Source organism: Zingiber officinale, chromosome 2A (assembly GCF_018446385.1).
Source record: "Zingiber officinale cultivar Zhangliang chromosome 2A, Zo_v1.1, whole genome shotgun sequence".
Classification (NCBI taxonomy): Eukaryota; Viridiplantae; Streptophyta; class Magnoliopsida; order Zingiberales; family Zingiberaceae; genus Zingiber; species Zingiber officinale.
The window spans coordinates 139,258,576-139,281,189 of record NC_055988.1 but is presented as its reverse complement, the minus strand read 5'-3'; the positions used below and the strand labels follow the sequence as shown (position 1 = coordinate 139,281,189).

General features: G+C 37.8%; 1 protein-coding gene across 1 annotated transcript in view; it reads right to left on the bottom strand.

Moving 5' to 3' along the window:
- Positions 1–13,824, bottom strand: part of LOC122042435 (SH3 domain-containing protein 2-like) — a 42,661-nt gene extending 28,837 nt beyond the window's left edge. Inside the window, exons 1-5 of the mRNA XM_042602561.1 lie at positions 13,555–13,824; positions 12,352–12,474; positions 12,195–12,264; positions 11,970–12,121; positions 3,449–3,550 (exon numbers count right to left, since the gene is read on the bottom strand). Coding sequence (XP_042458495.1) covers positions 3,449–3,550; positions 11,970–12,121; positions 12,195–12,264; positions 12,352–12,474; positions 13,555–13,614 — 507 coding nt within the window. The 5' untranslated portion in view covers positions 13,615–13,824. The remainder of the gene's footprint in view (positions 1–3,448; positions 3,551–11,969; positions 12,122–12,194; positions 12,265–12,351; positions 12,475–13,554) is intronic.
- Positions 13,825–22,614: the final 8,790 nt, after the last annotated feature.

Sequence of the window (22,614 nt, the reverse complement as noted above, 5' to 3'; positions counted from 1 at the left end):
TGCAGCTTTTCGCCAGAAAGGAATTTTCTCCGTGGCTGCACCTTCCTGAGGCTGGAGCAGGGAGGCAGGCTGGAGCAATAGGGCATGTCCGTGATCCAAAAGGGTTCACACTTTTTTTTTTGTGAGAGTTGCAAGCTTGTTGAGAACGCAAAGAAGTTCGTGTGATGCGAAGGGGGCGGCAAGTTTTGTTTCATGTGATGCGTTGATGAAGAAGAAGGGGAAGCGAGACAAGCGCAAAGCGCAGAATGGTGTTGTTGCACCCAGTCAGGAACAAAACGAGAATGGCAGAAGAAGCGGTGGATATTGACCCTAATTTCGAATTTATTTCGAATGGCTCTAATACCATGTTAAACAAAATGATAATTATTCATCCACTTTACTCAAGAGTAAGACATATTACAATAAAAATCTATCTTAGGAAATTATAATTAGACTAATTGACAATTAGCCTAATTTGACAAATATATTAATCAATATATATATATGGTAACTAATATATATAGATAATAGCATGCAACCCTATAAAAGAATCGTGTAGATTTGATAAGGTCGGTTCTTGAGAGGTTAAAGGCGAAGTATTGTTGCATTTACAACCATTAAGAGGCATTCCAAAGCAACAAAAAAGCAAGCAAAGCAAAGATCATTGTGTAAAGTTGTTTTCGCTTTTATTTATATTTGCATTCTTGTTTTCTTGTTGTTCTTGTAAGAACTTATTGTAAGAGTCTTCTGAACCTCCGGAAGGTTTACAAAAAGGAGAAAGTTCATAGTGGAGGGAGATTACTAAGAGTAGGCCTTGGATTAGTCACTTAAGAGATGGATACCAAGTAAATCTTGAAGTTGTGCATGTGGTGTCGGTTTTGGATTCAAGTTTCCGCTGTGTATTCAAACGACGAGCACAAGATCAATCGACGAAGCGATTGAGGCTATTCATCCCCCTGCTCGCACAAGTCCTAATAAATATCTTCTAAGAGAGCCACTTTTGGAGCAAGTCGAGAGGACCAAATTATTTATAAAAAAACATGAAAAAGAGTGAATGAAAAATGAATGTTCAATTATGACCGAAACATAAACCGATCGTAAGAGAAGCATTATGAATTTATGTGTTAATTGCAAACTAGGCACTTCATTCCTTGGTTCTATTGAAGAATCGAGGCACACACCAGGGCTTACATCTTCAAGTTTGTGGAAAAATACATTAATGAAATTAACCCTTAACATATTGTTCAAGTAGTGACGGCATATAGCCCCCGAGGCTATGGTGCAGTGGCAGGGCATCCAGGTTGTCACCCAGGCACCCGTGGTTCAAGCCCCAGCTATGACAAATTTGCAAGAATTTTTCCTCCAAATGGGGCATCCAGATTATATGAGTCGCATAAGATGAGTTAACGTATAGTGGGAGGACTTACATGTATCTTGGAATCATCCGAGAGATTTTAGTCAATGATTGGAGTGTAATCGCAGGGTGCCTAATGATTTTTGTTATTAGTGTGTACTAAAATATCATATAACTTCAAGGTTACTATAGAGTGTATGACGAATTAGGTAATCAATCCCTAATTAGTAATCATGCATCTTCATAAATATAATAGTGCATGATGATTGAGCTACCAATGCTTAATTGGGGTATTATATGACTTCAAGGATATGAAGGGCGTGTTACATTTAGTATTGTTAATGTCTAACTAGGGGATCACATGACCTACTGCAATATACTGAGAGACCCCTTTGAGTCAATACAAGTGTTTTACCTATGATGTAGTTGTGGATAGAACATGAAGTGATACATGTATCAATGGAATTGTTGCAGCTTCAAAGTGAATTTTCATAACCTTGGGAAGAGGGATCACTTGGTGCATGACAACTATTAGGGCTTCCGCAATGGTTATTTTTAACCGGTGTTATAACTGGTTTTTGATGTTAAAACCATTGCAGGTCGGCGTTAATGCCAACATGGCATTGAACGCGTTCAATTGCCTTCTTTATATAAAAAAATAATAAAAAAAAAAACTTAAACGTGTGTTTAATTGCCTTCTTTATAAAAAAATAAAAAAATAAGATGTATATAAAAAAAATATCTCACTTGTCACACACTATGTGAGTGTATTTTTTTTTTAATTTTATTTACTAAAAAAATTATAAATTTTAAAATGTATTAAAAATAATAATTATTATTTAAATATTTTAAAACATATTTAAAATGTATTTATTTAATATGATATTATTTTAAGATGATTGAATGGACTGTGAAACCTATAAATAATGAGTGTTAATGTTAAAAGGAATATGGGTGAAAGAAATGTGCTGTTATAATGAGTATGTGGCAGTGGACCCCATGCTTTTTAATGAGGTGGTGGGTGTTATAATGGGAGTAAGTTACAGATGCCCTTAATCATGCAATGTGTTTCCTACAGCAAATGGAACACTACAAAACAACAACAACCAAGCCTTATCCCACTAGGTGGGGTCGGATATATGGATTCTTTTACGCCATTAAACTATATCTCCTACTATATCATCATCTATACTTAAATAAATTTTATCTTATTTTATTGTTATTAACCAAGTCTTTTTTAGCCTCCCTCTTCCTCGTTTGATATGCGTCTTTGTCATAGTTTCACATTGTCTAATTGAAGCATTTGTTGGTCATCTAGTACATGCTCATACCAACTTAAACGTGTCTCTCAGATTTTCCCTCAATAAATACAACTCTGACTTTCTCTCTAATGCAAATGGAACACTAGCAAAAAAAAATGCAAATGGAACATAAAATAATGGTTAATTTTACCTATAAAATCTTCTAAAGAAATGGTGTGGGAAGAAAATTCTATATATGTTTTTTTTCTCAAAAGTATTAGAGAATCACTCTATCACCTCTATGCTGCCTTATTTCTATCTCTCTATTTTTCTATCTCCAATTTTTCATGGCATAAAGAGTAAAAATATTATTTGTATACGTTGAAATGTTATATATACACATACATGCAATTTGGGAGGCACTAGGAACTAAGAAATGCATGCAAATCAGTTACAATTTTATGTATGATAAAAAATTTAACTTATCTAAGCATATTTAGCGGTGTTTGCATCCTTGTTGATAACAAGTTTTTTGACAATAACAACAACCAAGCCTTTTTCCACTAGGTGGGGTCGGCTGTGTTGTTGTTGAATATTTGCCATAGTTTAACGTTGGCTGGCAACCTAACGCAACCCTCCTCCTTTATCCGGGCTTGGGACCGGCCATGGCCGGTCGTCATGGGCGGAGTTTACTGGTAAATTATCGAGTCATTAAATAAAAACTTGAGATACAGACAACAATTTGACAAAAAATAATAAAAATATTCCATAACCAAAGCTTCATAAAATACGGATGATATACTGGTAAATGCATAATACCTATACAGAGAAAAAGGAATAGAAGATAATTTAACTGGCTTGCGACAGTACTTACCTGAGCTTCAGCTTCTTGGCGCATCCTATCATATCTTTGGGCAAGATGTCGAGCATCTTCCAAGGGAGCACCCATTACCATGGCTCTTAATGGCTCTGCAACCTAGCAAGGAAAGATCATGAGAAATGATATGATCAGTATACATTTAGAGCATGTAGCATATTGTTCAGAGTGTCAGAAAGCTTTCAAATTTGATGTTTGCATGACCAATGAACTTCTAAAGCAATCTCACAGCACGTCTCGCGTAGCATTCTCATGCCTTCTTACTCACAAATCTCAATACATGGAACAGCATATCATCAATGGAGAACTGATGCATGTGTACAAGCACAGCAATAATAGGAAATCAATAACTAAGATAAAAAAAGAACAAAAAATCAAAAATAGGGATCGCTGATATGTAAGAATCCTGATAATTTTTAAAATAGCATCTTGTAAAAAAATTCACAGAGAATTACAAAAACAAGAGTTTGCATAGCAACAAAGGAAAACTACAGGTAAGAACACAGCACCATGCAACATGGTAGAGAAGAGAGTATCGAGAACAATAAACTCTATTGTTTTGGTTTTTTTTTTTTTTTTGATAAGGTAAATACTATTAAGGAGTCAAGAAAAGAATGTACATATTAGGTGTTCAAAGATCAAAACATATACGTTGGGATCTTGATGAACATCCTATCAATACTTGGCACATCATCATCAAAATTACATGGATTCCTAACTTTCCATATGAGATATACTGTACACACATAGCCAAAAGCCTTGTGAGATGGCAACTCCCTCGGAATGTCCTCTTGAGGGCCCACAGCATTCTCCTTGCTGTGCTCATCTCCTGTAGCATTCCCAGCCATGTCGACACTTTGGCCTATAGGACCATGCTGATTGAACACCAGAAGGTGTGATCAAGTGTCTCATCCGCCGCACATCATGAGGTAAGGCTTCCAAACGAAGGTGGCCCATGGCTAAGCACTGCTTCTCAGACAGAAGCCATAGGCTTTGGAAAGTCCCTGCTGGTCTTGTGTGTACCAATCAGTGAGCAACATAGCATCCTGCTCCAGTGTGCCCGTGTGCGCAAGAAAGCCACCCGAATCTGCAGCAGTCTTTTGACGAGTGGAGAATCGAAGGCCTTTGTTTGCCACACCTAAAGGTCAGTCCGCCATCCACCCCAAGTACAGATAATGAATCCACCGGACCCAAACTGAGTCCTTCTTTCACTAAATGTTCCATAGAGCACGACTGAGCAACACCGAATTCCACACTCGAAGATCTCTAACCCCATATCCCCCTTCCTCCTTCGGTAAGCACATTGCAGTTCAAGAGATAGGGGGATGTTTGGAAGTCCATACGAATGATCTGCAAATGGAGTATAGCTTGTCAATGATCCCACTCGGAGCCGGCAATATGGAGAGCCAAAAGCACTCGATGCCTAGCAGAACCGTCTTCACCAACTCCAACTTCCTAGTATAGGACAGCATGTGTCTCAGCCAAGAGGTTAGCCGACCCATAACTGTCACTATCAATGCTCCCTAGTTATATTCATGGAGCTTCTTAACTGCCAAGGGGATGCCAAGATACCAAAAGGGGAAAACTCCTTGTTGGAATCCAGTGAGCTCAAGCAATCTATCTCGCATCCAAGCGTCGACACTGTCCATATGCATTTTTGATTTGTGCACCGGCCCGCAGTCGAACAATGTCACCAAACTCCCTCAAACAATCTGCAATCATCATGATGGTGGATTTGTCCCTCCTCACAAACAAAAGAAGATCATCTGCATACGCTAAATGTGTGATGCTAGTAGTTGCACACATAAGTGTTGGGGTTGCAAGGTTGCAAACATAGTCCCACATTAAAAATACATGGAAAAGATCATGGGTTTATAAGAGAAAAGATATCTCCATTGGCATGAAACCTTTTGGATAGAGCCCAAGAGCAAAACCATGAGGGCTTAGGCCCAAAGTGGACAATATCATATCATTGTGGAGATATCTAAATTCTTTTTGATTCAACAATAAGATGATGATGATGAAACCCCGGTTGCGACGTAGAAACCCGAAGAAGTCTGAAAAACACCTCAAGGCATAGCCCAAACAATAACGAAGAAAGGGGGTCGCCCTGTCAGAGGCCTTCACTCCCTTGAAGTGTCCGTATACTACTCCATTAATGCACACCAAAAAGGGAGTGGTAGTAACTCATTCAACGATCCATTCCGGGTAGAGTTGCAAAAAAATCAAAGCCTTGCAAGGCAGTCTTCAAGAAGATCTAGTCTACTATGTCAAACGCCTTTTGAAGATCCACTTTGGACCACAGTGTGAACCTGTTTCCTTGAGTATTTTTGCACAAGATTTATGTTTTTGACTATCGATCATCCTTGAACAAAGGTCACCTAAGCTGGATCAAGTATGTTGTCAACCTTGCTGCTAGTATTTTGGAGATTACCTTGTACACAACCATGCAGCACGATACTGACCGGTAGCGCATGACACTCGGAGCATGGACAAATTTAGGGACTAACAACATGAGCACATAATTCCATTATTTCAGCAAGCGGCTAGAGGAAAAGAACTCCAAGACTACTTGTTGCAAATCAGACTCACGGTAAATCGAACTCGATTGTCTCCCATGCCACCTTGTAAAATTTTCTCATATCCATCCGAGCCTAGAGCCTTGTCATTGCTTGATCTTTTCCAGAGTAATAGGTAGGATGAAGCCCTATTATTAGACCTCACTAATTACCAGCTCGTTCTAAGCACTTTGACATCCAAATTGGCACACGGTACACCTGTCCCCAATAAACTCTTGTAATAGCCAACGAATTCTACAATAACCTCTAGTAAACTTGTTGTGCATTCACCAAATGCCTTTGTGATCGCCACAATGGTGTTGTGTTTATTATTGTGCTTGACAAGATCATGAAAGAACTTTGGTCGTTGTTCTTCATATATGCACACTTAGCTCGTTGCTATAGGAATAGACGCTCTGCCTCAGCTAGCATGTTGGCCCGTGCCCAAAGATCCGTGCCATAGTTTGATGGTTGATCAACCTTCCAATATTCCACGATGATCTCCTCTAATTCCTCCTTAGCACGAAGATCTCACTTAAGAGCTAAGCGCAACAAGTCACAAGCGCGCTTCAGAGACCTCGGAAGCGCACGAGGTCTCTGAAGCGCACGCGCGAACAAAAGCACAAGTGTTTGCTCTTGCGCAAAGCACATAAACATTCCTTTTTTGTTTTAGTTTAAAGCCTTAAACCCTCTTTAAATTGATCATTAAGTCGATTGGTCTGCCTCTCACTGCCAAAAGCATCTACTGCCTCTCGATCTTTGGTAAGAATCTTCTTTTCTTCTTTTCTGTCAATTTTTTTACTCTTTTGTATTTCACAAGTGTCCGGGAGGCGCCGCAATGCTCACGGTTACTGTGGACGAAAGCTTAGGTCTGTGGATTTGATTAATTCAATTTACTCCTAACCTAAATGGGATCATTCAAATAGCTTTCATAAATCTTAATTAAATCATCCCAATAGAATATATGAAAAAATATATTTTAAATTAAAAAAATTCAAATAAATTTTATTAATTCATATAAATCATATTTATATTCTGATATTTTTTTTTTACTATTTTGTTTTTTTTATTGATTGTAGTAGTCTTAAATCCAACCATGTCAAATACAACAATTCCTATATTGCTTGGAATTATACAATATGTTCGGATCCTAAAAATCCAAATATTGTCAATTGCATTTTCAAAGACTTTTCGACTTATTTTTAGTTTTTTTTTAATAATCCACAATTTCAGCAAAGAATATTTTGTTTATGGTCATTTGGATTTTCAAAGACTTTAATAGATATAATAGTCCTTTTGTTTATTACGTTTTTTTTGTCTTAAAGTGTGTGCTTCGCTTTGCTCTTTGCACTTTTTAAACCCCAAGGGCCTTCAGCGCTTTTTTGCACCTCGCACTTTTGACAACTATGACCCAATTACACGGGCCTAAATCGGAACTAACTCGATTAGGGCCGATTCAAAGCATGAATTAACCGTTGAATCAGTGGTTCAAACCGCCGGTTAAACTACATTATTTTTTTTTTTGAAGGCAATGTGGGTCTTTTTTTAACGGTTGAGATTATTTGATCGTTTTTTTATCAATGGCTACGATTTAGTGTCTATTATTTTCCAAACTCTATAAATAGACAACTCAACTCATTATGTCCACACTATCTTTTCTGCTCTCATCTCTAAATCGCTTTCGACTTCAATTCTCTAATTCTAATGAAAGGAGTTTCATCATCTCGCTCTCTAAAGGGCAAGAAAATAGTCAATCTAAATGTGGAACTTAACGGCATTCAATTTACTGATGATAGCCAGAACAAGTTTTGATGCCCAAAACACAAGGAAGTACCGATACTTTTAAGGTTCGGGATACTCCGTTAAAATTGTCTATTTTTACTAAATATTTTGAGGTCACTCTTCTATCTATAGAAATGGGTACAAAATATAAATATTGCATCACATGTTCCCCGAACAACACTTATACAATTAAAAGATTAGTAAGGCAAGAAAAAAATTAATTAAAAATTTTAGTAAATTAAATAATAAGGTTTTTTATGTTCTAATTATTGGTAAACTCATTCATATATAAGTGTGACTTGTAACTCTGGACAATTTAAAAACATTTATTAGCCTATAGAATTTTTGATGAAGCACACATTGCTCACATCTCTCAATTTAATTTTAGAAGAATATGGATTAACTTCTAAAATATTTTCAATATCATTTCATAATGCTAATTCTACTATTGCAAGTATTGAAAAACTTAAATTTATATCAACTTGTTATTGGTGGTTTAATTTTTTCATATTCGTTGTATATCTCATGTTTTAAATTTGTGTTCAAGATGAATTAAAAATTTTAGAAAATCAAATTAAGTTAATTAAAATTGTTATTTCTTATTTATGGTCACATCCTACTATAATGAAACAATGAGGTAGATTTTGTAAAATTAAAGAAATGAGACCTAAATAATTTCTATGTGATATACCAACACGTTGAAATACATGTAGTATTTGTGAATTCAACATATCAATTATTATAAAATTCATTTTAATATTTCAATATAGAGAATTATTCTATTCATTTTTTTATACAAATTACTAATAATACTAATATATATTTACTTTCACACCAATGAAATACATGTAGTATTTGTGAAATTTTAAAAATATTTAATGATTCAGCCAAACAACATTCCGCTGTTTAGCATCCCACGTCTCATTTAGCTATGGTGAATTTTTGTAGTATAGGTTTAGTTTTAAATAACATAGTACGAATGAACTTTTATCTCCTTGCATATTAACAATGACAATAAAATGGGAAAAATATTTTTATTATATTCCTAATATTTATTTAGTTGCATTTGCTTTAGACCTTAGACTAAAAATTATATGTTTTACATGAAATGTTAGTTTTGTATTATGATATTTTAATTGCATTTAAAGATTCTTATTCTCTTAATCCGGCTAATATTATACAAAATATTAGAACTAATTTATATGACAGTTATAAAGATTATAGTTTAAAATATGGATTAAAAATTAAAATATATGAAATACAAAATTTCAATATTAGTAATAATTTAAAACTTACAAAAACACAATTTTATTAAGACAACGGACGAAACGTCAGCGAGGATCCTCAAGTTGTACACAGGAATTTAAAAAATATTTTATGACTTCTTTTGATTTTAGTGAAGCAGATAGCAAGTCAAATTTCAATATTCTACAGTGGAGGTCACAAAAAAGTCAAAATGTTCTCATCCTCTCTATCATAGCAAAAGAAATTCTAGTTTATTCAGTGTCAATCGTTGTTGTAGAACAGAGTAATATTGTGGATAAACGATAATCTACTATCTCCCAACTCTTTGGAAGCGCAAGCATTACTTGATGATTGGACGAGAACAAAAAAAAGAATACAAGGATTGAAACTTTCATATGTCGAAGTAGAAGATTTTGATACTAAAGGAACGAACATTACAGAACGAAAAATGAAAGTGAGTAACAACGTCACTTCCTAACGTAAAAAAGGTAAAAAGTTAAGCAATGGCTTTGATTCCCTTATATCCTAAGGGGATATGTAAGAAACTTAAATAAGTGCAAGCACTTCTTCATTAGTTTTTATAAATTTCTAGTTTTTTTTTAAATAACAATAAGTTTGAATCGTTGCAAACCATGAAACCATAACCGTCGGTTTCGAACAGTGAACCATAACCATCTTGGATGATTAAGATTAAGGGTCAACATTCTAGAAACTATTGAACCAACAGTTCCGAACCATTGAACCTTGGTCGGGTTTACTCAGAATTGTTCGTCTAGTGGTCACCCATTGTAGAATTTGAAGGACCTCTTTACTAGCTACTAGTGAGACAACGCAGCAGGAATGGTCCGAGAGGCAACCAGACGATGAGTGGCTAGAATTCAGCATATCCACGAAAGTCTTCCACTAGCCATCGAGTGGTCATCATTGTCGATTGGAGATACATTAAATTACTATTGTGAACAAGGTTCTCAAAGTCTTGCAGCTCATAGTTTGCCCTTGATGGTCAACTACACAATAAACTCTATTGTTGATTCTATGAATTCACAATGAGATGAGAACCTCCTTTATAAACTCAACAATAACTTGGCCTCCCTAAGACTCAAGAAAATCTATTAGGTGTACTAGGATTAATAGAAACTGAAATTAAATGAATTATATTAAAATCAATTAGAGAAAATGTACACTGCGAATCAATTTTTATAAGGACTACCCAGTGAAGGAAGCTCCTGCTAATGCGGATCCTGGTGAAGGGTCTATTGTATGCAACTTTACCCTACTTTGCAAGAGGCTATTCCGAGACTCAAACCCATAACCTCTAGATTACACTATGAGTCAATTTTTATATTATTAAAATATTCAAAAATGATCTATTTTTATTCGTGTTGCAAATATTAATGATGTTGATGTTCTCTAAAAATTTGCTTCAATCCAACCTATCAATCAAGAAACTCAAGTCACAAAAGTTGTTGCCTTTACTTACCAAAGTATAACTTAAAATCACCCAAGAACAAGTAGCTCACTGCAAGTTCCCCATCAAAGGAACGAATTGTCAATGGAAGCCTAATACAGCTTACCCTTTTTTCCATACACATAATCCAAATAAAAGATACCCTTGAAATTGCATCCTCCTTGGAAAGATAATTAGCCATAAATTGAGCACCATGCTGCTACAAAACCAGTAAGGTTGTGATAGCCCTAGTAGGAGATGCAACTGGCAAAGTAGAGGATAAGACTAGCCCTCCCAAACTGATCCAACATCTTCAAAATCACGTCATTCAATGATCATTTTCTGACTCAATGTGAATATAACCAGGCTATCTGGCAGGGTATGGTTAGGTGAAGAAGAAACTCTGATATCTGAAACTCAGAGACTTTATGGACCAGATAAAGTTCTCAGCAGCAAAGGTGTAATATTTGTGCTGGAAGTAAGAAGTGCAAGTTGTGCCCCGTTGCATCAAGGTTTTACCATCCTCATATGCACTGATGAGTTGTAGGATCAACTGCATCCACAGCATCGATGACAATGAATGTTGATGACATAACTGAAAAGTGAACTCCCCCTACCCCGCTAGCACCAAGACAGTCTCCACTTGCAAACTGCACTTTAATGCTGATTAACCAGAAATCTTGCCAAGGACATAAAACTTAACTAACACTTGTTATTCATGATTAGGAATAATATATCTAAAAGAAATCCAGATAAAACTATCTGAGAAAGGTATCCTGAACTGAAATTGGGAAATTACAGCTTCTGATACATGTGTGAAAAAAGGGCAGGACACTTAGTGCTTATTTTATGTTTTTATGACTTCATTTAATAAACATACTTGACAGAGACTTAGCCTCAAATTCGAATGTGCAGTTCCTTCTATATTTGAGATTTTTTTCAAAAGCCTTCATTTGGTTAATTTGCTACCTAAGCATATCCTTGGAGAAAATATCCAAAGCACGTTCACTAGTCAATGAACTGTTTGTCAACAGTTCTTTTTATCAGAACACTGAATAAAAAAGGAGGGGAAAAAAAGCAAGAAATAATTGCTGGCTGCACATATATTCAGAAATTAAAATAAATAACAAATAATCAATTAGGAGCATCACCTTGACCAAAATTTAATTTCACTTGAAGTTTACACAAGGAAAAAAAGTTCAGGCATATCCTATGAATAATGCACAGATAGATAGATGGTGAGTAGTCAAAAAAATAAAATCCATAAGAATGAAAATAAAGATTGTGAAGAGATTACAACCTTTACATTTGCAGTAGAAAGGAGGAAAAGGATTCATACACACACACACACACACATATATATATATATATGAAGAAGCTATCTGACTTCTATGGACCAATAAGTTCGATGCCTTCTATCAGCCATCATTCACATGAGAACTGCATGAAATGATTGATATAAACAAGGAATAGCTGATTCACAGACCTGGGTACCAAGAGCTTTCAATAGATTGCCCCGCTCATTTTCCATTTGAGCACGAGCTCTAGCATAACATAAAGCAGCTTTTGATAGTGTATTCCCACTAGTACAGGTGTTTTCGGCACCATATTTTCGACTATCTTCAGACAATTTATTGCCTAGATAAATAATAATAATAATAATAAATATGAATAAACATGATGAAGAAATACAAACAACTTTAAAAATTACCTATTTCAACTTGTTTGGATCCAGTAACAATATAACCTTCCACACCACGCACTATATCCCTTTGAAAATGCTGTAAAAATGATTCAGAGGCATTTACCCAAAAAGGAAATATGCAAAAGTTGGGCAAGAAAATATATAAAAGATTCCAATTTCCAACCTTAGCAGCACGGGTTGATGAATGAAGCTTTTCTAATTTATGATGCTGCTGATATGCTGCTGAATCTGCAAATGCATTATCAGAATTTCCATATGCAGAACCTCCAAATTGCTTGAAAACTGCCTGTTGAAACAAAGAAAGATGTTACATATCTTCAACATGATATCAGTAGGTATCCAATCTATTGTAGTTGGTGTGAAAATTTTGCAGCATATGTTGAATTTATGAAGTAGTCCCTATGAAAGTCTAGATAAATCCACAAGAAGCTATAAATCATTTCACAAAAAGAAAATTATGTTCAGTTAAACAAAGAAGTCACTGCAACAAAAGAGGGAAAAGTGGCTCTGTTTTTTACAAGTTCTTTTGGTGAAAAAAATTAAAGAACAACACTCTAATAATTGATTCTTCAAGCAACTAGAATAGAATTCTCACATGACCACATGAATTTTGGTAGAAAGAAAAGAGAAAAAAAAAACTGAGGTAAATTCTAAGAAGTAAATAAAATCAACAATCAATGAGTATTTAAAAATATTTGATGTCTACAAAGAGATGCAACTTGGTAGATATAACATATAATTGTGAATTACCATATACAGTTTTGTATTCTTGCACCAAAAAAAAGGGAAAGAATAGAGATTAGAGAGTAAGAATATTGTTCTGAGTTATGACCCCTTCTTTACAAATGACTAGTTATTAGCAATTACCATTCCTGATTTCAATTGCTAGGTAGAATTAAGGTAAATAAATGCATGCCACATTTTTCTATGTAGTTATAGAGTCCCATGGAACACAGATTATTCAAGATTATAACCTTGTAATCTATGAAATAATAACTCCAATAAGGTAGTCTACTCTTCTTTTATAATTATTGTCCATTCATCGAGATTAACCTTTTGGATTATGATCATCATTGCATTCAATCACGCCATGATGACTCGACCGCCTTGAAAAAAGGAATAAAGAAGGCCTCAACCAACAATACGCAGCCATGAGCAAACGCGTACTTCCCTCGATTTCTTTCAACAGGTTAAATACACGAAAACAAGAGATTGGAAAAAACTGTTTGACTTTGATGAGTCAATGGATACCCTAGATACAGTGAATCGGCTTGAATCCAAAGCCCCTAGAAGCGAACCAAAGCAAGAGCGCCCAAAACGAATGAGGGAAGGAATAGCGATAAAAAGCTTCAAATAGATGGATTACCTGCTGCTGTCGGGCTACCTGCTCCCTGAATTTGGAAGCCTGCTTCCTGATAGCCTCCATCCACCAAGGGGAAAAGAAGCGCCGGAGGAGTTGTCCGGAAGTCTACGTTGGTAAGGCCTAAATCTCCGATAGGGAAGGGAGGAAGACGCGGAGACTTGGATCTGAAATCCTTTTACCTTATTTGTTAAGCACTGCATCGATTTCGGTGGAATTTTCAATATTCATAATTATCGAAATAATTAATTATACAAATTCAATTCGTATCATGCAGCTGTAGCCGGTAGGGAAGGGCCACGGGATGCGGATATATCATTCATTACATGGGAAGGAAAGATACCGTCTTAACAGACGCTAATATTGGGGTGTAAGGAACAAATTAACCCAAAAAAAAATTTTTTAAAAAAAAGTTCGAATAGCTTAGTAGTAAGTGCTCAAGCTTATTATATAGTTTTAATATAGTTGATAAAGATCTAATGTCAAATTTATATTACTGTATTTAGATTTTGTATTAAGCGTACCGATTAAGTTTTATTAACACTAATATTACAAGTACAATAGAATCTCAACTATGATGCACATAGAGTATTTTTCTTCAATGGAATCAAAATCTCTAGCTTTTAGAAATGAATCCGTTTGTATTTTTGGATTTATTCGATAGAATCATTTACCTCCGAGATTAATTGAACTCAAGTTTAGATAACTAGATTATAAAAAAATAATTATATTAGTTTAATTTTAAATGAGTTAAAGTTCACTAAATATTTGAAATATATATATATATATATAAGTGGTAACTGATATAAAAGTTCAATAGAAAATAAATAAAGTCCTAATAAATTAAAATAAATTGGATACATAATAAATCAAAGAAGACTTAAAAGTGAGGCCTTGTTATACGAGAAGTAGGTAGGGATAAAATCTAGAAAGTAGTAATCTTTTAGTATATAAGATGTAAGAGAGTGATTTAAATTTTGAGTGGCGATAATTTTCTTAGGCAAAGAGTTGCTAGGAAGTGAGCATTTAGAGTCAAAGTTAATATGTGAGTAGAGTGATAATTTTTCCTTATAATAACTATTTATTTTTTTAGTTAGCACTGACTATCCAAGTCTTTGACTTGATTAATCCTAGAATGATTGATTCAGTCCTATAAAAATTTTCAATCGACTACTTAGGTAAATCAGGAAAATACATATAGAGACACATCCTGACAACCAGCGTTCTTGAATATGCTATTGTTACGAAGTCGTAAATGTATAACTACGTCGTCAGTAATAAAAATATCGATTCCATAGAGATTGAGAATATTTAAAGATTTACACTTCGAATTAGCTAAACTAATGAATAGTGGAAAAGGGTTTCTTACATAAAAATAAAGAACACAAATAAAGAAAGTAAACTAGAAATAAGAAAATTGAGGAAGTCGTTCTTAATAAAATGTTCTAAGGGTTTTGGTTTCAAAATGAAGGAACTTAATGTACTTGGACTCTTCCATTCCTATCATCAACTCTCATATATGTAAGAAGTCTAACCAATGTACTAACACTAATCCACGACTACGTGTCGAAGTGTTATCCCTATTTTCATCCAATGTACCTAAATAAAAATGGTAGCCTAAGAAGTCTGGTTAAGAGGAAATCTCTATCACTAGGACCTCTCAGTCATATATTCATAGGTCACTCACATCATCTATGTATACGGGATTAGGAAAAACTCATTAGGAGTAACTAAAATCTCCCATGTGGGAGAATTGCTTCTCTACATCTAAATCAATCCTAGATGTCCGATTAAGACTAAGAGGGAATCCTTATCATTAGGACCCCCCAGTCATGCAATTTAGAGATCAATCTATGTAAAGATAGCAATCCACACACATCCATCAAATCTAACATGAGAAATAAGCACAAAATCATACATACACATTAGATCTAACAAGAACACGAATGAAAGCATCATTTGAATAGGGCATTGGCATAATCCAAGAGTTTTACATCAAATCCACATTCACATCTACTCCCTAGTCCCTAGAACAGATGATCTACTCTATAACAAGAGGAAAATTGATCCTAAAGATAAAGTACACTAATCTCCACATCCAAATCTAGAACGTAAGGAAAAGGAAACTTAGCAAGTGTCGATGAGTGATCATCGAATCAATCCTTGCTAATGGAGAGGTGGAGAACTGGAATCCGACCTTGGATAGTCGAGTTGAAGCCTCCCGGATGTCAGGTTTAGAGCTTTGAATTATCTCCCTTGAAGGGGAAAGCTTCCTCCCTCAATTTGGGAAGAAACTCCTTTTAATAGGCTGGCATGACCCTAGTCGCGGGCCTTGCCACGACCTTGACCCTTGGACACGACCAAAGCTTGTTGACTGTTGGAATTAGTGCACGGCGGTGTGAAATCCACACGGCTTGGGTAATGCCCTACTCCAATTGAGCTCTTGAGGAACCACATGGTCGTGTAGATCTACACGGCCTGAAATTATTGGCCACGAGAAATTTCACACGACCATGCCTGGGGCACGGATATGTTCTGGTTGCAATCGGTAGAAGTAGCACGATCATTCCAAAAGGCACGACCCTGCTCTTCCATTTTCTCCACATGCTCCTCTTTAGCGAATTTTCACTCCAAAAGTGTTCCTATCATCACAAAATGCACAAGAGAAAATCTCCAAACCAAAAGAGTAATTATGCTAAAATAATGATAAGAGTACAAAAAGCATAAGACATACATTAAGATAAAACCGTAGATGTGCGATAAAGCATGCATAAATGTGTATGTATTTTATGCACATCATAACCCCAAACTTAAACCTTTGTTTGTCCTCAAGCAAAAACCTGCAATCAAGATACAAGTGTTCAGATAATTCATTATAATTCCTAATGAATAGATTTTTCTCTATCAACTAATTTCATTTTGTGAGCATAATCATAGAATACTATGAGTTTAGTCCAAAGTTAAGTTCTCATGTGTTAGGATCGATGATCGCGGCTAGAGAGGGGGGGTGTGAATAGCCGTCCCCAAATACTTCGTTTCTTTCTACAAACTAGGGTTAGCGCAGCGGAAATGAAACCGTAGAAACGAAAAGAAAGAAGACAAACCTCAAACTCGATGGATGTAACGAGGTTCGGAGGTGATACTCCTACTCCTCGGCGTGTCCGTAAGGTGGACGAGCCCTATCAATCCGTCGGTGGATGAGTCCCCGGAGAACCGGCTAATAAATACTCCTTGTGGGTGGAGAAACCTCGCCACAATAGCTTGCAACAGCAATATGGAAATACAAAGAAGAGCAAGAACAAAATACACAATGAATGTACAACTACTCGCTTGCCTTCTCGTCGACTGAAGTCCCGGATGAAGCACCAACTTCACGGACGAATGCCAACAAGCAACTCAGTCGAAGAAGCTCACACGAAGCTTCGGAGCTCAGCAAAGCTCAAGAGCACAGCTTTCAGAAGAACAGCAGCTCAGTTCAGAGGAGGAAGAAGAAGCAGATTTGCTGTAGAAGCCCTCGATCTCCTTTTATATCCTGCGAAGAAGAAGACACATAAACTAGCCGTTGTGTCGCAACGGCTAGGGCCTGGACTGATCAGGCACACTCCTGATCGGTCCACACTGTCCCTGATCGGTCTTGGGGACCGATCAGGCTGAGCCTGGACCGATCAGGCTATGTCCTGATCGGTCCAGGAGGAGTCTGATCGGTCCAGGAGGAGTCTGATCGGTCCCTGGACCGATCAGCCTTTCTCCTTCTTCTCTTCTGTTTGCTTCCTGATCGGTCTCCAGACCGATCAGATAATCCACAGAAGCATTCTGTGTGGTTACTGATCGGTCGCCAGACCGATCAGCAGTATCACTGGATCGGTCCCCAGATCGATCCAGAGCTTGGTTTTTCCCAATACCAAGTCTCAAGTCTCCCACACCAACATCCGGTCAACCTTGACCTATTGGTACATCATGCTTAGCATCCGGTCACTCCCTTGACCTGCTAAGACTCCCCACCAAGTGTCCGGTCAATCCCTTTGACCCACTTGGACTTTTCTCTTCGTGTCAAGTATCCGGTCACTCCCTTGATCTACTTGACCTTCTCAACACCAGATGTCCGATCACCCTTGATCCATCTGGATTTTCCCTTGCCCGGCTTCACTCACCAGGACTTTCACCTAGCTTCACTCTCTAGGGTTTTCACCTGGCTTCACTCACCAGGATTTCCAATCTGCCCGGCTTCACTCACCAGGACTTTCCAACTGCCTGGCTTCACTCATCAGGACTTTCCCACTGTCTGGCTTCACTCACCAGGACTTTCCCACTGCCTGGCTTCACTCACCAGGACTTTCACCTAGCTTCACTCACTAGGGTTTTCATAACTGCCTGGCTTCACTCACCAGGACTTTCCACATCCGGTCCAGAGAACGAGCTACCGAGCCCTCTCTAACCACAGTTCGGAGAACGAGCTACCGAGCCCTCTCCGACTTCCCATGTGCCAAGCTTCCATACTTGGACTTCTTCGTGCCAAATCTCCATACTTGGACTTTTCCCGTGCCAAGCTCGCTGCTTGGACTTTTCACCATGTCAAACTCCCTGCTTGGACTTTTCCCATGCCAAGCTCCTTGCTTGGACTTTTCCCGTGCCAAGCTCTCTGCTTGGACTTTTCCGAGTCAGGTCAACTCACCTTGGGTCAACCAAGTCAACCTTGACCACGGGTTGCACCCACAATCTCCCAAGCTTGTATCCTTGTAAAACATCAAGATACAACTTTTCTGTTCACGTCAAACATTGTCAAACATAACTCGTCAAACATCAAAACACAACTCGAGTCAAGTCAACTCGAGTCTGGTCAACCAGGTCAACCTTGACCTAAGGTTGCACCAACAATCTCCCCCTTTTTGATGTTTGACAAAACTCATAATCAAACTTAGGTTTTCTAATGTTCTTCCTCGAACATTCTCCCCAAACCTACACTCTCCCCCTTTTTGACACACATCAAAAAGAGTGAATCAAGGTCAAAAGTTTCTTCCTAATGAAAGTCCCATACCTTTCATTGAAACTCTTAATTTCCCCCTTGATACTAAGGTCCAACAATTAACTTAGTGATAATCCCATATCACTCAAGTCTTTAGGAGTAAAAACTCCCCCTAAAAGTCAACTCCCCTTGACTAATAGGTAAAATTCCCCCTAAAGGTCAACTCCCCCTTGACCATTGCACCAACAATGTCTTGGAGAGTTTCCAACCTTCAAAATACCAACTCCCGAGCTGAAATTTCAGACAACCAGTCGAATTTCAACAATTTGGCATGCCCTGATCGGTCACCAGACCGATCAGGATTCCTCTGGATCGGTCCAGTGACCGATCCACACAGACCTGGACCGATCAGGGAACCTCCTGATCGGTCCACGACCTCTGATTTCTGATTTCTGAATTTTTCTTCTCCCGAAATTCAGAAACCTCTAGAAAATCACAGAAAATTCCAGAAATTATAAAACTTTGAGGATACATTCCTCATAACATATACAATCAAGGAAAAATAGTTTTCTATGAAAATAGCTTCCATTTTTCAATCTTGATACAAAGTTCACAAGTCTTTGAAATAGCTCAAAGTTAACTCATCTTTGTATCACTTTGCTCAATGATGAGAGCTATCACTAGAAAAGCTTCATCAAGGTTTTTCAAATCAATTTTAAAAATATTTTAAACCCTTTAATTTAGGACCACAATCTTAGGGCTAAATGTACATGACTTGTACACAAGCTTTCCCTATGATCCTCAATTTCGAATTAGGCTCATTTAGGTACAAGAACTATGCACCTTGATCCTAACTCATAATCCTAATATCTCACGCACATCTAAGGTGTATCAAACACATCCAAGTCAATTTTGATGTGAGATATGAGTTTAGGTTAGCTTAATCTAAGTTCTCATGCATTTTTCTAAATAACAATTTGATCTCCATATCAAATTATGTTTTAGTCCTTAAATCAATTTCATTGATCATTAATGCACAAGATGATGACATGGCATATAATTGTATCATAAATGGAAACATGTGCCAATGTCATGATGTCATGGCATAAAGTATGAAACTTAAATAAAGCATGACATTTAAATAACTTAAGCATTATCATGACATTTCAAATGATGATAAATTAAGTATGATGTCATGACATGACATATGGCAAGCAATATATGGCAAATAACATGTAAAAGTATAGAAAATACCTAACTCTAGCCTTAGTTGCCATTTTTGATCATATTGCCATAAAATCCATATTCCTAAGTGTATTAGACCTAAAATCATATACTAAGGATTTTTAGATCACTATGTGCCAATTAGATTGACCCTAGAAAACTCTTCAATTGTGATTGACACATCCTAAACACCTTAGGAATAATTTTCCATTTCATTTCCAAGGCTTGATTACACCTTGAAAATTCCTAAAGTGCCACCTTTTGCCATGATTAGGTTAACTAACTATTCAAGTAAGGTTGACACACCCTAACTCATCTAGCGTGATGAAATCACACTCTTAGGAACCCAATACCTATTGGAGCTCATTGGGTTCACTAAATATTCACTAGGGATGTCTTCCCTAGCAACCCTCCTAATGACCCTCCTAGGCTTTAAAGCCTTGGTCATTTGGGACTCATCAAGATCCACTCTAGGGGTGACTCCCCTTGTGACCTTGGTGATGGTCTTTCTAGCCCTAGGTCTTGTTCCATAATCAAATGGAACATTATGATAAGTGGGCTTGACCACTTGGGACTTAGGTTTGTGACCCAAACCTTTCATGTCGTTGGACTTGGGTTTTTGACCCTTAGACCCTAGAGTTGACTTCTCTAAATTTTTAAGGGTCTTTTCTAAAGTGTCAAGTCTTGACCTCAAGACTTGATTTTCCTTCTCTAATACCTCAAGTTTTAATTTCTCATTTTTCTTTGAGGTATTCCTAGGCATATGTCTAGTTGATTTGGGATTTCTACCTAGGTTTTCCTTAACCTTAGATGAGTTAATTCTAGGGTTGGTTTTCCTAGTGTTATCCTTGGCTCACATGTTTAGCACCTAAGCATGTGTATCGATTTCTAATGTTATCATGCTTACAATTATTAACAATAGCAATAAGGCTACTAGCATGTGTCTTATTATTATTACAATAATGTGCCTTAGAGATTACCTTAGGGTTTGTCTTAGCTCCCCCTATCGATGTGCTCGTCTTCTTGTCCTTGTGAGGTTGCCTCCCCCTCGGACATTGACTCCTATAGTGTCCCCTTCGCTTGCATTGGAAGCACACCACGTGCTCCTTGCCCTTGCGTGTTGGGACTCCGGCTTCCTTGACCTTTGGCGCCGGTGGAGTCTTTCTAACCCTCTTTGGACATTTACTCTTGTAATGTCCAAATTCCCTACACTCAAAGCACATTATGTGTAATTTGCTAGAAACTAAATGGCTTGAGTTACCTAGAGTTGAGGATGGATGAACGCTCTCTCCTTCATCCCTTCCGGAGGTAGAAGCTTCTTCTTCTTGCTCCGAACTTGAAGAAGAACTCTCCTCCTCTTCTTCTTTAGATGTTGAGTGGCCCTCAACTTCTAAATCCATCCCTCCATGATGTGAACTCCTTGGCTCACTTGACTCCTCTTCATGGCTTGAAGTGGAGCTCCCCTCATGGAACTTAGCCAAGTTATTCCACAACTCCTTGGCATTGTTGCATCCATCTATCTTACATAGAATGTCATTAGGTAATGAGAATTCAAATACTTTCATTACCTCATCGTTGATTGTGGAATGGTGGATTTGTTCCCTTGTCCACTTCTTCTTCTCGAGTGGTTTTCCTTCCTTATCCATTGGAGGCTTGAAACCTAATTGAACACAACTCCAATTTTCAAGGTTAGTCATAAGAAAATACCTCATTCTTACCTTCCAATATGCGAAGTCGTCGTGGTCATAGAAAGGTGGAATGGTGATGTCTTCTCCGAGTTGATCCATCTCTAGCTTGTGCTCCCTCGGGTGTTAATCCGGCGAAAAGCGACCTCGCTCTGATACCACTTGTTAGGATCGATGATCTCGGCTAGAGAGGGGGGGTGTGAATAGCCGTCCCCAAATACTTCGTTTCTTTCTACAAACTAGGGTTAGCGCAGCGGAAATGAAACCGTAGAAACGAAAAGAAAGAAGACAAACCTCAAACTCGATGGATGTAACGAGGTTCGGAGGTGATACTCCTACTCCTCGGCGTGTCCGTAAGGTGGACGAGCCCTATCAATCCGTCGGTGGATGAGTCCCCGGAGAACCGGCTAATAAATACTCCTTGTGGGTGGAGAAACCTCGCCACAATAGCTTGCAACAGCAATATGGAAATACAAAGAAGAGCAAGAACAAAATACACAATGAATGTACAACTACTCGCTTGCCTTCTCGTCGATTGAAGTCCCGGATGAAGCACCAACTTCACGGACGAATGCCAACAAGCAACTCAGTCGAAGAAGCTCACACGAAGCTTCGGAGCTCAGCAAAGCTCAAGAGCACAACTTTCAGAAGAACAGCAGCTCAGTTCAGAGGAGGAAGAAGAAGCAGATTTGCTGTAGAAGCCCTCGATCTCCTTTTATATCCTGCGAAGAAGAAGACACATAAACTAGCCGTTGTGTCGCAACGGCTAGGGCCTGGACCGATCAGGCACACTCCTGATCGGTTCACACTGTCCCTGATCGGTCTTGGGGACCGATCAGGCTGAGCCTGGACCGATCAGGCTATGTCCTGATCGGTCCAGGAGGAGTCTGATCGGTCCCTAGACCGATCAGCCTTTCTCCTTCTTCTCTTCTGTTTGCTTCCTGATCGGTCTCCAGACCGATCAGATAATCCACAGAAGCATTCTGTGTGGTTACTGATCGGTCGCCAGACCGATCAGCCGTATCACTGGATCGGTCCCCAGATCGATCCAGAGCTTGGTTTTTCCCAATACCAAGTCCCAAGTCTCCCACACCAACATCCGGTCAACCTTGACCTATTGGTACATCATGCTTAGCATCCGGTCACTCCCTTGACCTGCTAAGACTCCCCACCAAGTGTCCGGCCAATCCCTTT